Source organism: Salvelinus alpinus, chromosome 32, assembly GCF_045679555.1.
Source record: "Salvelinus alpinus chromosome 32, SLU_Salpinus.1, whole genome shotgun sequence".
Classification (NCBI taxonomy): domain Eukaryota; kingdom Metazoa; phylum Chordata; class Actinopteri; order Salmoniformes; family Salmonidae; genus Salvelinus; species Salvelinus alpinus.
In genome coordinates, this window is record NC_092117.1 from 16,048,187 (window position 1) to 16,063,105 (window position 14,919).

General features: G+C 45.4%; 1 protein-coding gene across 1 annotated transcript in view; it reads left to right on the top strand.

The window, feature by feature from the left end:
* The window catches only part of vrk2 (VRK serine/threonine kinase 2), an 18,226-nt gene continuing 3,307 nt past the window's right edge, over positions 1–14,919 (top strand). The window contains exons 1-11 of the mRNA XM_071380597.1: positions 1–121; positions 539–690; positions 978–1,033; positions 1,352–1,421; positions 2,271–2,358; positions 2,548–2,656; positions 2,884–2,976; positions 3,166–3,298; positions 11,388–11,508; positions 13,011–13,069; positions 13,665–13,864. Of these exons, the coding sequence (XP_071236698.1) occupies positions 561–690; positions 978–1,033; positions 1,352–1,421; positions 2,271–2,358; positions 2,548–2,656; positions 2,884–2,976; positions 3,166–3,298; positions 11,388–11,508; positions 13,011–13,069; positions 13,665–13,864 (1,059 nt within the window). The 5' untranslated portion in view covers positions 1–121; positions 539–560. The remainder of the gene's footprint in view (positions 122–538; positions 691–977; positions 1,034–1,351; positions 1,422–2,270; positions 2,359–2,547; positions 2,657–2,883; positions 2,977–3,165; positions 3,299–11,387; positions 11,509–13,010; positions 13,070–13,664; positions 13,865–14,919) is intronic.

Consider the following 14,919-nt stretch of genomic DNA (forward strand, 5'->3'; position numbering starts at 1 on the left):
GTACGGTACATGCTGTGTCATCGTCCCGCCTCAAGATAGCATTCATTGGCGGTTGAATAGCCAGAGCCATCGCTTCCTAGATCTTTGATACATTTCACGGAAAATTATCCAAACTGTAATGGTAATGTATCGCCAGATGTTTCATTTTTAAAGTAGCTATCTAGTTAGGTATCTTGGTAAGAACAAGTTGACACTGAACTGTGCAATGCCACCGAGCCAAATGAACCGAATATATTGTTTTGCTAGCTAACGTTAGCTAATTTTGTTCTATGTAGGGAGAGCTAACTAGTTTATTCGATATAGTCGGTTAGCTTTCTGTAGCTATCTAGGTAGCTAGCTAATCTGCTCGCCAGTTTCCAGATTTAACTGACTTTCAGTTTTGTTTCTGGATGTATTACGGGTCTATATAGCTGCTCTCTACTTTGCAAGCTAGCTGGGTGGCTGTAGTTGCATCTGTTGACCACATGTCAATAGTCTGTCTGTACCATAAGTTACTATTGCCAGCCAACTAACTTGACTCTCTTTTACCCCCAAATAGGTTCCTATTGCTGGCTAGCCCTATGGCCCCTCCTAGGAAACGAGCATTGCCTGCACCCCTACCAGACGGGTTTACACTGATCGACACTGAGAAGAAGCAATGGAAACTGGGCAGAATTATTGGCCAAGGAGGTTTTGGATTGATCTACCTAGGTAAGTAACCAGACTAGTATGTCAATCCATCAAGGTATCACTGATTCTCAAATGAACACACACATCCCAATTTATTTTACCAGGAATCACTGATTTGGGTGTAAAGCATTACCTACAGAGCATAAAAACTGGAGTACATCTGATTGATGCAAAATTACTGTCATGTTTATCAAGGTTTATTTATGTGTCCCTGTTTTTTTTATTTTTCTCTCTCGCACACCATATCGCTCTCCCTCCTTTTTTTCCATCTCCTACCTTTCTCTCCCTCTCCCTTTCTTTTCCTTCAGCTTCGCAGGACATGGAAATGCCTGTTGGGGAGGACTCTCATTTTGTGATTAAAGTGGTGAGTACAGGGATGGCTGTGTTGTGAGTCAGGGCATTTCCATCACTGTATACACTTTGTCATTTGTTCAGAGATAACTCCAGATGTGATTGACAGTTTGACTTAACCACAATAATTTGCTGTGAAACTCTTTCACTTTGTCTTTCTCTCTCGCTTGCTCTCTGCTTACTGGGTTTTTCGTGGATATGGGAAGGTATAATAAGGAACTGCCGTGTTAATATGCTTATAAATAAACCTATAATTGTACGGCAGTCACATGCAACAGTTCTCAGCATTTCTATTTCCTCATATTTGACCCTCTAATTTCATTGTCTGCAGGAGTATCATGAGAATGGGCCTCTGTTTTCTGAGCTCAAGTTCTATCAGAGGGCAGCTAAACCTGAGAACAGTGAGTATCAACACATTCAATTAGGCAACATCATGATGTAGCAGAAATATGACCAAGAGTTCATAGCCTATGTCCAATATAGGCTACATACTGTATGGTTACAACCAAACCTATTTTAGGCTACATCTTATATGAGCGGCCAGGCCCAGTGCAGCGGGAGTGTACTTGGCTGATGAAGTGCCCAAGACTGCTGCCTGGTGTAATTAATAAGCCAAAGCAAACATGCACCTCAGTGGCAGTTAGCCCCTTCCCTGCTTGTTTGAGCTCTTAATTCATAGAGAGGGACCCAATCCCACATAATGATGCCTGCTCCTCTGCTGGGCCCCTGACCACCTGCCAGTCTGGTGGAGAGCCAGCCAGGACTCCAAGACAGGCTTCCTGTTCACTTTGTGCGTTTCTGTGTCTGTGATTTAGAAGTGCATGATTATTTACTCTGTCTAAGTGGTCATATGTGTTTTTGTGAACAGTTCAGACAGTCCAACCTGAATCCACAGTCATTAAAACCACATCTCGTCCTAATTTGTTGCACCACTTTTAAGACCAAAGGCTTAGGTCCTCTAGAATCGTATCTTGGGCACTTGGCCATATTTGATCAGCACCAGTTGTGCACCTGCTACCTTTCAGAGGGAATAAAACAAAATGGCATGAAGGTAAATAATGAGAGCAACAAGTAATTCATAAAACAAAAATGCAAAAGAGCAAATATCTGTTTTTGCACTCTTGTTGTGTCCATTATTTCTGTAGAAAAACAATATGTGTAATCGTTGCACTGGTGAAAATACGTTGTAAAAAGGGGCGGCAGGTAGCCTTTTTTTTGGCCCTTGTAATTCTGTCCTGCTGTTGATTCAGTGCAGAGGTGGATGAGGAGCAAGACGCTGGACTTTCTGGGGATCCCTGCATACTGGGGATCAGGACTGGCAGAACACAACGGAACCAGGTACTACTGGAACCACTACACTGACTGGTGTAGTGATGGTCATGATGAAGGCATTAATACTTAATTAATAATCCCTTGCTTCCTGGTTGGAAGTGTCCGAGATGATTTTACCTCTTATCCTTGACCTTTGCCCTGTACAGTTTTTATCCAGGTGACTCAATTAAGAACAAATTCTTATTTACAATTCAGGTACAGGTTCATGGTGATGGACCGCCTGGGCAGTGACCTGCAGAAGGTGTGTGAGAGAAACGGTGGCAAGCTGAAGAAGCACACAGTACTACAGCTAGGACGTGTCCTGGTGAGTCCCTCCCTCTGTTCAAATCAAATCGTATTCGTCACTTGTGACGAGTACAACAGGTGTAGTAGACCTTACAGTGAAATGCTTACTTACAAGCCAACAATGAAGTTAAGAAAATATTTACTAAATAAACTAAACATAAAAATAAACACAATAAATAATATTAATAAAACATCCTCTTCCAAGATGGAATGTAAAGATTTCACCTTCTCTTTGTCTTCCTACAGCTGGATGTGCTTGAGTATATCCATGACAATGAGTATGTCCATGCAGACATAAAGGCTGCCAACCTGATGGTTGGTCACACAGACCCTGACAAGGTTAGCGCTAGCACTGTCTCAGAACAGTAGGCATGCGTATTCAAGGCATTTCTTTTACTGTGTATAAAACGTACGTAGAAGACCGTTACTAGCTATATTAACATTGAGCAATGTATATGTTAAGCTTTTTACTTGTAGGTGGGCTGACTGTTATCTACACATACTGTCTGTTTATTCCCTGTACTGCAGGTGTACCTGGCTGACTACGGCCTGTCCTACAGGTACAGCCCAGACGGCGTACACAAAGAGTACAAAGAGAACCCAAAAAAGGGACACAACGGAACCATAGAGTACACCAGCATAGATGCCCACAATGGAGTCGGTAAAGTGGGATTTCATTGATATGAACACTCATAGTTTCAGGTGGCAACAACTATTGTGTAGTGAAAGGCCAAGGTTTCTGGGTAAACATACAAGAATTGGTGGACAATAGCTCACTTGTCTTGACTGTGTGGCCAATGATCTCGTATGGATGTATCTTGCTGTGTATACTAACTGTGTTACTGTATCTTTCAGTTGGCAGTGTACTTGTTTATCAATGCATAAAGTGAACCCACCCCTTCGTTCCTTGCTATAAAACCGCCCTCAGTAGGGAACACATTAGCTGGCAAATTGCGTACATGGTCCTTTTTTATTGGACATTGATTCTCCCGGCCTCGTATTCCCCGACACAGACTCCATTAAAAAAATCCCCTAATTAGCTAAAGTCATAACCTGCATCGTGTATTCATCCCCCATTAATTAAGGCTTTGATGTTTGGTTAGAGCGGGACTGGCCACTGATAACCTCTGTTTGCTAAGAGTGGAGGACGGTGCCGGGTTCGATATGCTGAACGAGTGTGGCGAAGACTCCCTAATCGCCATGCAACTGTTTCTATCAATGCTGTCCATATGTATGAAAACAGACAAGGTGCTTAGTCAGCGTTATTGATAAAGGCAAACTCGTCAATTTTAATCTTTTATAGAGCGAAGAGGGTGGTGGGGGTGAACATGCTGAGCTTGTGTTTTTATGTTCGGTTCTCTGAATCAAGAGGTGTATGTTGGGCCCATGTAATTCACAGTTGCATACAAGCTGAAATGTGGCAGGTGGAACATGCTTCAACATGTTCTGAGTCGTTGATCTATGGCCGTGAATTTAATTTAACAAGCGGTTGGATAGGAATGACATTTAAATCACAGGACTGGTTTAAACACAGGTCTGTTCTTTTACAGACCTACATAGAAGTACACACACACTGTCATCTAGTGCAATTTGTTCTCATATAACATATACTGTATGTCGTTGCATATGGTCCTCATTTCAACTTTTTGGTCTTCGCTTAACAGTAGAAGCTGTTGTATAGGTGAATCATTCCTTTGCTTCAATAGCACAGGGGTAAAAAATCTTCTACAAACTAAAGTAGGTATAAGATGAAAATATACACTCACTGGCCAGTTTATTACATACACCCATCTAGTATCGGGTTGCCCCCCCCCCCCCTTTGCCTCCAGAACAGCCTGAATTCTTCAGGGCATTCTACAAGGTGTCGGAAACGTTCCACGGGATGTTGGTCCATGCTGACGTGATGGCATCACGCAATTGCTGCAGATTGGATGGTGGTATAGCCAGTTCCATCCCTAAGATGCTCTATTGGGTTGAGGTCTGGGGACTGTGCAGGCCACTCAAGTAAACTGAACTCGCTGTCCTATTCCAGGCAACGTTTTCCCATTCCTCAATTGTCCAGTGTTGGTGATTGCGTGCCCACTGGAGCTGCTTCTTAGCTGATTGGAGTGGAATCCAGTGTGGTCATTTGCTGCAATAGCCCATCCGTGACAAGGATCGACGAGTTGTGTGTTCCGAGATGCCATTCTGCTCACCGCTGTTGTACTGTGCCGTTATTTGTCTGTTTGGCCTGCCTGTTAACTTGCACGATTGCCGTTCTCCTTCAACCTCTCATCAACGAGCTGTTTTTGCCCACAGGACTGTCAATGTAATGACGCCAACAGACTTCTCCGCTCTGCTTCTGGCTCCTAAGCAACTTTGCAGTATTTCGTTTTTTGGGTGTTATTTCTTACATTATTAGCCCAGAATGTTTTTGTGTTATTACATACAGCCGGAAATAACTTTTGGATATCAGAGCTGCAATACAACCAGGAATATGACTTTCCCAAATGTAATCCTTTGTTCGTACCCCCCTGGGCAATCGAACTTATCCCAGAGGCTGCTCCAAGTCGGCGCCGGCAGAGAAGAGGTATTTGGAGTGGACTTCTAGTCAATCCACCGCTTCCGAGTATTTTACTCGCTAATGTTCAGTCTTTGGACAACAAAGTAGACGAGCTCAGGGCGAGGATCTCCTTCCAGAAAGACATCAGGGACTGTAACATACTCTGTTTCACAGAATCATGGCACTCTCGGGATATACTGTCCCCGTCCATACAACCAGCTCGGTTCTCAGTTCATCGCGCAGATAGGAATAAAGAACTCTCCGGGAAGAAAGGTGTGGGTGTATGCTTCATGGTGTGATTGGGATAATATACAGAAACTTAAGTCCTTTTGTTCACCCGACCTAGAATACAATCAAATGCTGACCGTATTACCTCCCAAGAGAATTCTCTTTGGTTATAGTCACAGCCCTCAAGAAACTACACTGGAGTTTATGCAAACTTGAAACCACATTCTGAGGCTGCATTTATTGTAGCTGGGGATTTTAACAAAGCAAATTTGAGGCAAACGCTACCGAAGTTCTATCAACACATTGACTGTAGAACTCGCTTAGGGAAAACACTAGATCACTGCTATTCACCTTTTCAAAATGCCTATAAGGCCCTCCCTTCGGTGACCTAGTTCATCAGGAAGTGTATAGGGGATATTTTTCCTACCATGACTAAAACCTAGCCAAAACAGAAGCCGTGGATAGATGGCTGCATTCGCGCAAAACTGAAAGCGCGAACCACCACATTTAACCATGGCAAGGTGACTAGGAATATGGTCAAATACAGTGTAGTTATTCCCTCTGTAAGGCAATCAAACAGGCAAAATGTCAGTACAAAGTGGACAGACAAAGTATGTGGCAGGATCTACAGACAATCACGGATTATTGACGTTTTTCTTCCAAAGAAGCTAACACCTTCTTCGCTCGCTTTGAGGATAACACAGTGCCAACGATGCGGCCCGCTCCCAAGGACTGTGGGCTCTTGTTCTGTGTGGCTGACGTGAGTAAGACATTTAAGCGTGTTAACTCTTGCAAGGCTGCCGGCCCAGACGGCATCCCTAGCCACATCCTCAGAGCATGCACAGACCAGCTGGCTGGAGTGTTTACAGACTTATTCAATCTCTCCCTATCCCAGTCTGCTGTCCCCACTTGCTTCAAGATGTCCACTACTGTTCCTGTACCCAAGAAAGCAAAGGTATCTGAACTAAATGACTATCGCCCCGTAGCACTCACTTCTGTCATCATGAAGTGCTTTGAGAGACTAGTCAAAGATCATATCACCTCCACCTTACCTGTCACCCTAGATCCACTTCAATTCGCTTACTGCCCCAATAGGTCCACAGACGATGCAATCGCCATCACTCTGCACACTGCCCTATCCCATCTGGACAAGAGGAATACTTATGTAAGAATGCTGTTCATTGACTATAGCTCAGCATTCAACACCATAGTACTCTCCAAGCTCAGCATTAAACTTGAGGCCCTGGGTCCTGGACTTCCTGACGGGCCGCTCCCCAAGTGGTGAAGGTAGGAAACAACACCTCCACTTCGCTGATCCTCAACACTGGGGCCCCACAAGGATGCGTGTTCAGCCGTTCACCCATGACTGCGTGGCCACGCACACCTCCAACTAAATCATAAAGTTTTCAGACAACACAACAGTCGTTGGCCTGAATACCAACAATGACGAGACAGCCTACAAGGAGGAGGTGAGGGCCCTGGTGGAGTGGTGCCAGGAAAATAACCTCTCCCTCAATGTCAACAAAACGAAGGAGCTGATCGTGGACTTCAGGAAACCGCAGAGGGAGCACGCCCCTATCCACAGTGACGGGACCGCAGTGGAGAAGGTGGAAAGCTTCAAGTTCCTTGGCGTACACATCACTGACACTTTAATGGTCCACCTACACAGACAGTGTGGGGGAGGCGCAACATCCTGCCGAGCTGTATCACCGCCTGGTACGGCAACTGCACAGCCCGCAACCGCAGAACTCGCCAGAGGGTGGTATGGTCTGCCCAAAACCTCACCGGGGGCACACTGCCTGCCTCTAGGCCGTCAGACTGTTAAATAGCCAGCTACCACCTGGCTACTTAACCCTGCACCTTAAAGGCTGCTGCCCAATATACATAGATATGAAATCACTGGCCACTTTAATAATGGAACACTAGCCACTAATGTTTACATACTGCTTTTATTCATATCATATGTGTATTCTGTATTTAGTCAATGCCACTCCGACATTGATCGTCTTAATATTTATATATTTCTTAATTCCATTCTTTTACTTTTTAGTTTTGTGTATTGTTAATTGTTAGATGCTACTGCACTGTTGGCGCTAGGAACACAAGCATTTTGCCACACCCGCAATAACAAATGCTAAATATGTGAATGTGACCAATACATTTGGATGTTTGTTTGTCGTACCAGTCTCTGTAAACCATAGACACTGTCTCGCGTGAAAAGCCCAGGAGGCTGGCCGTTTCTGAGATACTTGATCCGGCGCACCTGGCACCGAAGATCGTAACCCGCTCAAAGTTGCTTGGGTCACTCGTTTTGCCCACTCTAACATTCATCCCAACAGTAACTGAATGCCTCAATGCCTGTGCGTGCTTTATATAGCAAGCCACGACCACGTGACTCACTGTCTGTCGGAGCGATCACATTTGTTTTGTAAATTGGGTGGTGTACCTAATAAACTGTCTGTCTGGTATGTGTTTATGCTTCTAACCACTGATAATCATCAGTCCTTTGATGTAATAACTTATGTTAGGCCTACAGTACTCTACTATTGGAATGAGTCAATCGGGTAACGTTTCCCTTTTTATCTACAGTTGATAAACAAACCAGAATTATATTCCAGGTGCCTAAATATGATGGCTGGTCTTACTTGACCTCCATGTTGTGAGGCAGTTTGAGTTTCTTTGGGTCAAATGGAAATCGAGATGCATGCAGATTTTGACGAGCTACAAGACTACTTTTTGCTCAAGATCCCACACTCTCATCTTACCTATCGTCACCCTCGCTGGGTAGATGTTGCCATGACAAGGGTGGAGATAGAACAGAGTGATGCATCACTGAACTCTGAGCTAATTATCACCTATTGGAGCGGGATGCTTTGGAACGCGGAGATTCCCGAAAGAGCGGGTTAAGAGTGAAAATCGGAATATCAATAGGAGAGAACTACCCGCGCAAGCAAGAATATGCGTATGTGTGTGTGTGTGTGTGTGTGTGTGTGTACGCAAGCATATGTGTGTGTGTGTGTGTGCACGCAAGCATATACAGTGGGGAGAACAAGTATTTGATACACTGCCGATTTTGCAGGTTTTCCTACTTACAAAGCATGTAGAGGTCTGTAATTATTATCATAGGTACACTTCAACTATGAGAGACGGAATCTAAAACAAAAATCCAGAAAATCACATTGTATGATTTTTAAGTAATTCATTTGCATTTTATTGCATGACATAAGTATTTGATACATCAGAAAAGCAGAACTTAATATTTGGTACAGAAACCTTTGTTTGCAATTACAGAGATCATACGTTTCCTGTAGTTCTTGACTAGGTTTGCACACACTGCAGCAGGGATTTTGGCCCACTCCTCCCTACAGATCTTCTCCAGATCCTTCAGGTTTCGGGGCTGTCGCTGGGCAATACGGACTTTCAGCTCCCTCCAAAGATTTTCTATTGGGTTCAGGTCTGGAGACTGGCTAGGCCACTCCAGGACCTTGAGATGCTTCTTACGGAGCCACTCCTTAGTTGCCATGGCTGTGTGCTTCGTGTCGTTGTCATGCTGGAAGACCCAGCCACGACCCATCTTCAATGCTCTTACTGAGGGAAGGAGGTTGTTGGCCAAGATCTCGCGATACATGGCCCCATCCATCCTCCCCTCAATACGGTGCAGTCGTCCTGTCCCCTTTGCAGAAAAGCATCCCCAAAGAATGATGTTTCCACCTCCATGCTTCACGGTTGGGATGGTGTTCTTGGGGTTGTACTCATACTTCTTCTTCCTCCAAACACGGCGAGTGGAGTTAGACCAAAAAGCTCTATTTTTGTCTCATCAGACCACATGACCTTCTCCCATTCCTCCTCTGGATCATCCAGATGGTCATTGGCAAACTTCAGACAGGCCTGGACATGCACTGGCTTAAGCAGGGGGACCTTGCGTGCGCTGCAGGATTTTAATCCATGACGGCGTAGTGTGTTACTAATGGTTTTCTTTGAGACTGTGGTCCCAGCTCTCTTCAGGTCATTGACCAGGTCCTGCCGTGTAGTTCTGGGCTGATCCCTCACCTTCCTCATGATCATTGATGCCCCACGAGGTGAAATCTTGCATGGAGCCCCAGACCGAGGGTGATTGACCGTCATCTTGAACTTCTTCCATTTTCTAATAATTGCGCCAACAGTTGTTTCCTTCTCACCAAGCTGCTTGCCTATTGTCCTGTAGCCCATCCCAGCCTTGTGCAGGTCTACAATTTTATCCCTGATGTCCTTACACAGCTCTCTGGTCTTGGCCATTGTGGAGAGGTTGGAATCTGTTTGATTGTGTGTGGACAGGTGTCTTTTATACAGGTAACGAGTTCAAACAGGTGCAGTTAATACAGGTAATGAGTGGAGAACAGGAGGGCTTCTTAAAGAAAAACTAACAGGTCTGTGAGAGCCGGAATTCTTACTGGTTGGTAGGTTTTCAAATACTTATGTCATGCAATAAAATGCAAATTAATTATTTAAAAATCATACAATGTGATTTTCTGGATTTTTGTTTTAGATTCCGTCTCTCACAGTTGAAGTGTACCTATGATAAAAATGACAGACCTCTACATGCTTTGTAAGTAGGAAAACCTGCAAAATCGGCAGTGTATCAAATACTTGTTCTCCCCACTGTATGTGTGTGTGCACGCAAGCATATGCGTGTGTGTGTGCATTAAAGAGAGCTGTGTGTGTGTGCTGCCGTCTCATTAGGGAAAGAGTCATAAATACATGACCAAACAGCAAAGGAAAAGCTATTGTGAACAGGGACAATATGGTGAAAGCACGCCACTGGTGCTTAATGTAGTTGTTGATCTTTTTAATTGTTAATCTATTTTGTGGCTGTGGGAGTTGGTAGTTTTTGAGTGCTGGTGTCACTTGTGTTTTTCATCTTTATTCCCTCTTATCTGCCTCTCAGTATCAATGAGGCTTTATATAATTGTTTACAACAATGGCTTAATTAGAAGTGGCAGCAACAAATATACTGTAATGCTGACCTATACACTTAAGTACTTTACACCTTCCACTCTTGAGATAATTGATTCAGTAAATTACTTAAACAAGCGGCTTAATCACAAAAATGTTGAAGGCAACAACAGAGGCAGACGCAGTGGCAACCAACCAACATCTAACTACAACCAACCAACCAACCAACCAACCCCTGTTGTCCGTCTCAAGGCTAGCCAGTAGTGCTGTCCTGCTGGGTGCCGCTGCCTGGCAGCCACTGTGGCAGCAGCCTATTTAATTGGGAACACTGTCTGGGATCAATGCTAGCCATGGATCTGGCTCGAGATTTCTCCTTCTGACGAAGCCAGTCGATGGGTAATTTCTCCGGAGATGCACGGCCGTTACAGTATTGAGCTGCTAAAACTCCTCGGGCTCGACCCCTCACATGCACTCAATCCAGACGTATTGATGAACTCCCCACAGTTTTTCATAAAGACACTGGCTCAGTGCAGGGTTTGTTCACTTCCTTGTATTAAAACTAGATGGAAGGCATTGTTTACAACGAGGCAAGTCTAGAGGTTAATGTCTAGCCATCATCAGTATTTAGTATTTAGATATCTCCCCAGTGCACAGCACCCTGTCGACTTCTGTAACCTGTGGTATTGATTTGGGCGTAGATATCTGTGTGTGTTTTACTGCCTAAGAGAGGGGGTGTTTGAGCAATCGAGTGTGTGTGTTTAGGCTGTGCAGCGGGCGTCTGAATCATGTCAGAGGCCACAAGGATCCAGTTTCCTGGAACAGGCCAGAGAAGAAGGAAAACTGACCTAAAATGTCAGCCCTCCCCTCAAAGCCCTGTCTGTCTGCAGAGCACAGGAAAAGTTGAAAGACTAACACTCCCTCCATAATTGTCATCCTCTTTACCCTCTCTTTGCATACTGTTTTACCTCTGAACACAGCCCAAAAATCAAAGCTGTTTCTATCCTCCCAAACCAGGTTCTGATCATCTTCTTCTTCTGTCTCTGTGTAGCTCCATCTAGACGTGGAGACCTGGAGGTGTTGGGCTTCTGTCTGCTCCACTGGCTGTGTGGGGCGTTGCCCTGGGACTCTATGCTCAAGAACCCTATACAGGTCCAAGAGGCCAAGACCAGGTCAAGACCACACTCTCTCTGGATCCCTATTGATCCTTATTAGTGTTAAATCCCCATCAAAATCTGTCAGTTTTAGCTAGAGATGTCAATTCACCACATCCACCTACAATGTCAGTCTTCCGCATCTGCGGTGGCCGAGCTGGCCGAGCTACCGTGGTGTTTGTCACGTGACTTGTCTGAAGGTAACCCGGTACCAGTTAAAAATAAAATATGGAGGTAGTTTTGTCAAAAATAAGGGGTTAAATGTGTCCCAAAATATATATTTCCTGAGCTTTCTTATACACCTGTCCACATACTTTTGTGTGTATACACTATATATATCAAAATCGAGCACACAGCCATACAATCTCCATAGACAAACAGAATGGCCTTACTAAAGAGCTCAGTGACTTCCAACGTGGCACCGTCATAGGATGCCACCTTTTTATAACAAGTTCGTAAAATGTCTGCCCTGGTCAACTGTAAGTGCAGTTCTTGTGAAGTAGAAACGTCTAGGAGCAACAACGGCTCAGCCGTGAAGTGGTAGGCCACACAAGCTCACAGAACGGGACCGCTGAAGCGCATAGCACGTAAAAATCATGTCCTCGGTTGCAACACTCACTACCGAGTTTCAAACCGCCTCTGGAAGCAACGTCAGCACAAGAACTGTTCGTCGGGAGCTTCGTGAAATTAGTTTTCACAGCCGAACAGCCGCACACAAGCCTAAGATCACCATGTGTAATGCTGTGTCGGCTGGAGTGGTGTAAAGCTTGCCGCCATTGGACTCTGGAGCAGTGGAAACGTGTTCTCTGGACTGATGAATCACCCTTCACCGTCTGGCGGACCAATCTGGGTTTGGCAGATGCCAGGAGAATGTTACCTGCCCAAATGCATCGTGCCAACTGGAGGAATAATGATCTGGGGCTGTTTTTAAAGGTTTGGGCTAGGCCCCTTAGTTCCAGTGAAGGGAAATCTTAACGCTACAGCATACAATGACATTCTCAACGATTCTGGGCTTCCAACTTTGTGGCAACAGTTTGGGGAAGGACATTTTCTGTTTCAGCATGACAACGCCCCCGTGCACAAAGCGAGGTCCATACAGAAATGGTTTGTCGAGATCGGTGTGGAAGAACTTGACTGGCCTGCACAGAGCCCTGACCTCAACCCCATCGAACACCTTTGGGATGAATTGGAACACCGACTGTAAACCAGGCCTAATCGCCCAACATCAGTGCCCGACCTCACTAATGCTCTTGTCCCTGCAGCAATATTCCAACATCTAGTGGAAAGCCTTCCCAGAAGAGTGGAGCCAGTTATAGCAGCAAAGGGGGGACCATCTCCATATTAATGCCCATGATTTTAGAATGAAATGTTCGAACCTGTGTCCACACTAATTGACCAAAAGTATATCTCTTGGATATAGGACAGACCCTTCAAAACCTTTGTCCTTACAGTATGTCTGTCTTTAAGTTAAACCCTTGTTTCTCTCTCCCACTCTATTTCATACCTATTTCTCTTTCCAGACTCATAGGTAATCTACCTGGCTCGGTGCAGGAGCTGTCTGTGGGTGGAGCTTGCACAGGTGAGGGAGAGGGCCTCCGTACCAGTCAGTACTTGTCCAGTAGTCAGACTCCAGAGTCACACCACTTTGTCCCAGATGGGAATGAAACATTTTTAGGAGGGGTTTTTGAAATATGTTCCCACAACTCCATTATCCATCCCAGAGAGATGTCTTAGACTCCAGTGTTGTTATCTCTGGTACTGTAAACAGAGGTCACGTCTCTGTGAGGTTAGGGCTATGTGATGTATAGTGGTGACTGACTGGGATGATTCTCTGCACCTCCTCCAGAGGCAGGGCCGGGCTGGTCGCCACAGATAAGGCCCAGGACATGCATCAACCCTATTGTATATGAGTGTGTGTGATACACACTCAACCACAGTGTGTGTGTGATACACACTCAACCACAGTGTGTGTGTGATACACACTCAACCACAGTGTGTGTGTGATACACACTCAACCACAGTGTGTGTGTGATACACTAGGTAGCTGGACATGTTAGTTGCAGTAAGGGGTGACGGTTTCACACGGCACATAGCCAGTGTTTATAAAACATCACAGATACGTCAAAGTGGGACTATTGCGCATTCTCTCTCTTTTGTCTCTCTTCCTCTCCCAGATAAATTGGCCAGTTTCCTGCTCAGTGTCAAATCTCTGGGGTATAAGGAACGTCCGGACTACCAGAGGCTAAGAGAGCTGCTGTCTGAGGGGGGACCGAGAGCGAGCGGAGGCCAGGGAAGGCTGGACCTGTCTATGCCACGAGGAGCAATGTCAGGGGGTTCCTCCACCAGAGGGTCTGATTGGCCAGACAGTGGCAAGGTGAGAGTACCTGAGAGATTACCTTGCTCAGAAAACTGCCTATTGGGGACCCCTAATGTACTCCTATTAATCAAATCGTCAATTAATCAATCGCACACATCCAGATCTACTCACAAATGTAGGCTAAATAGGCTCTTCTGGGAAAGCTTTCCACTAGATGTAGCAACATTTCTGCGGGGACTTGCTTCCATTCAGCCACGAGCATTAGTAAGGTCGGGCACTGATGTTAGGCAATTAGGCCTGGCTTGCAGTCAGCGTTCCAATTCATCCTAAAGGTGTTCGATGGGGTTGAGGTCAGGGCTCTGTGCAGGCCAGTCAAGTTCTTCCATACCGATCTCAACAAACATTTTCTGTATGGGCTAGGACCTCGCTTTGTGCATGGGGACATTTTCATGCAGAAACAGGTAAGGGCCTTCTCCAAACTGTTGCTACAATGTTGGAAGCACAGAATTGTCTAGAATGTCATTGTATGCTGTAGCATTAAGATTTATCTTCACTGGAACTAAGGGGCCTAGCCCAAACCTTGAAAAACAGCCCCAGACCATTATTGCTCCTCCACCAAACTTTAGTTGGCACTATGCATTCGCGCAGGTATCGTTCTCCTGGCATCTGCCAAACCCAGATTCGTCCGTCGGACTGCCAGATGGTGAAACGTGATTCATCACTCCAGAGAACGCGCTTCCACTACTCCAGAATCCAATTTGCACCACTCCAGCCGACACTTGGCATTGCGCATGGTGATCTCAGGCTTGTGTGTGGATGCTTGGCCATGGAAACCCATTTCATGAAGCTCCCGACAAACAGGTCTTGTGCTGACGTTGCTTCCAGAGGCGGTTTGGAACTCGGTAGTGAGTGTTGCAACCGAGTGCAGACGATTTTTACGCGATACGTGCTTCAGCACTCAGCGGTCCCGCTCTGTTAGCTTGTGTGGCCTACCACTTCACAGCTGAGCCGTTGTTGTTCCTAGACATTGCCACTTTGGTCGATTTTATACAACTATCAGCAATGGGTGTGGCTGAAATAGTTGCATCCACTAATTTGAAGGGATGTCATAA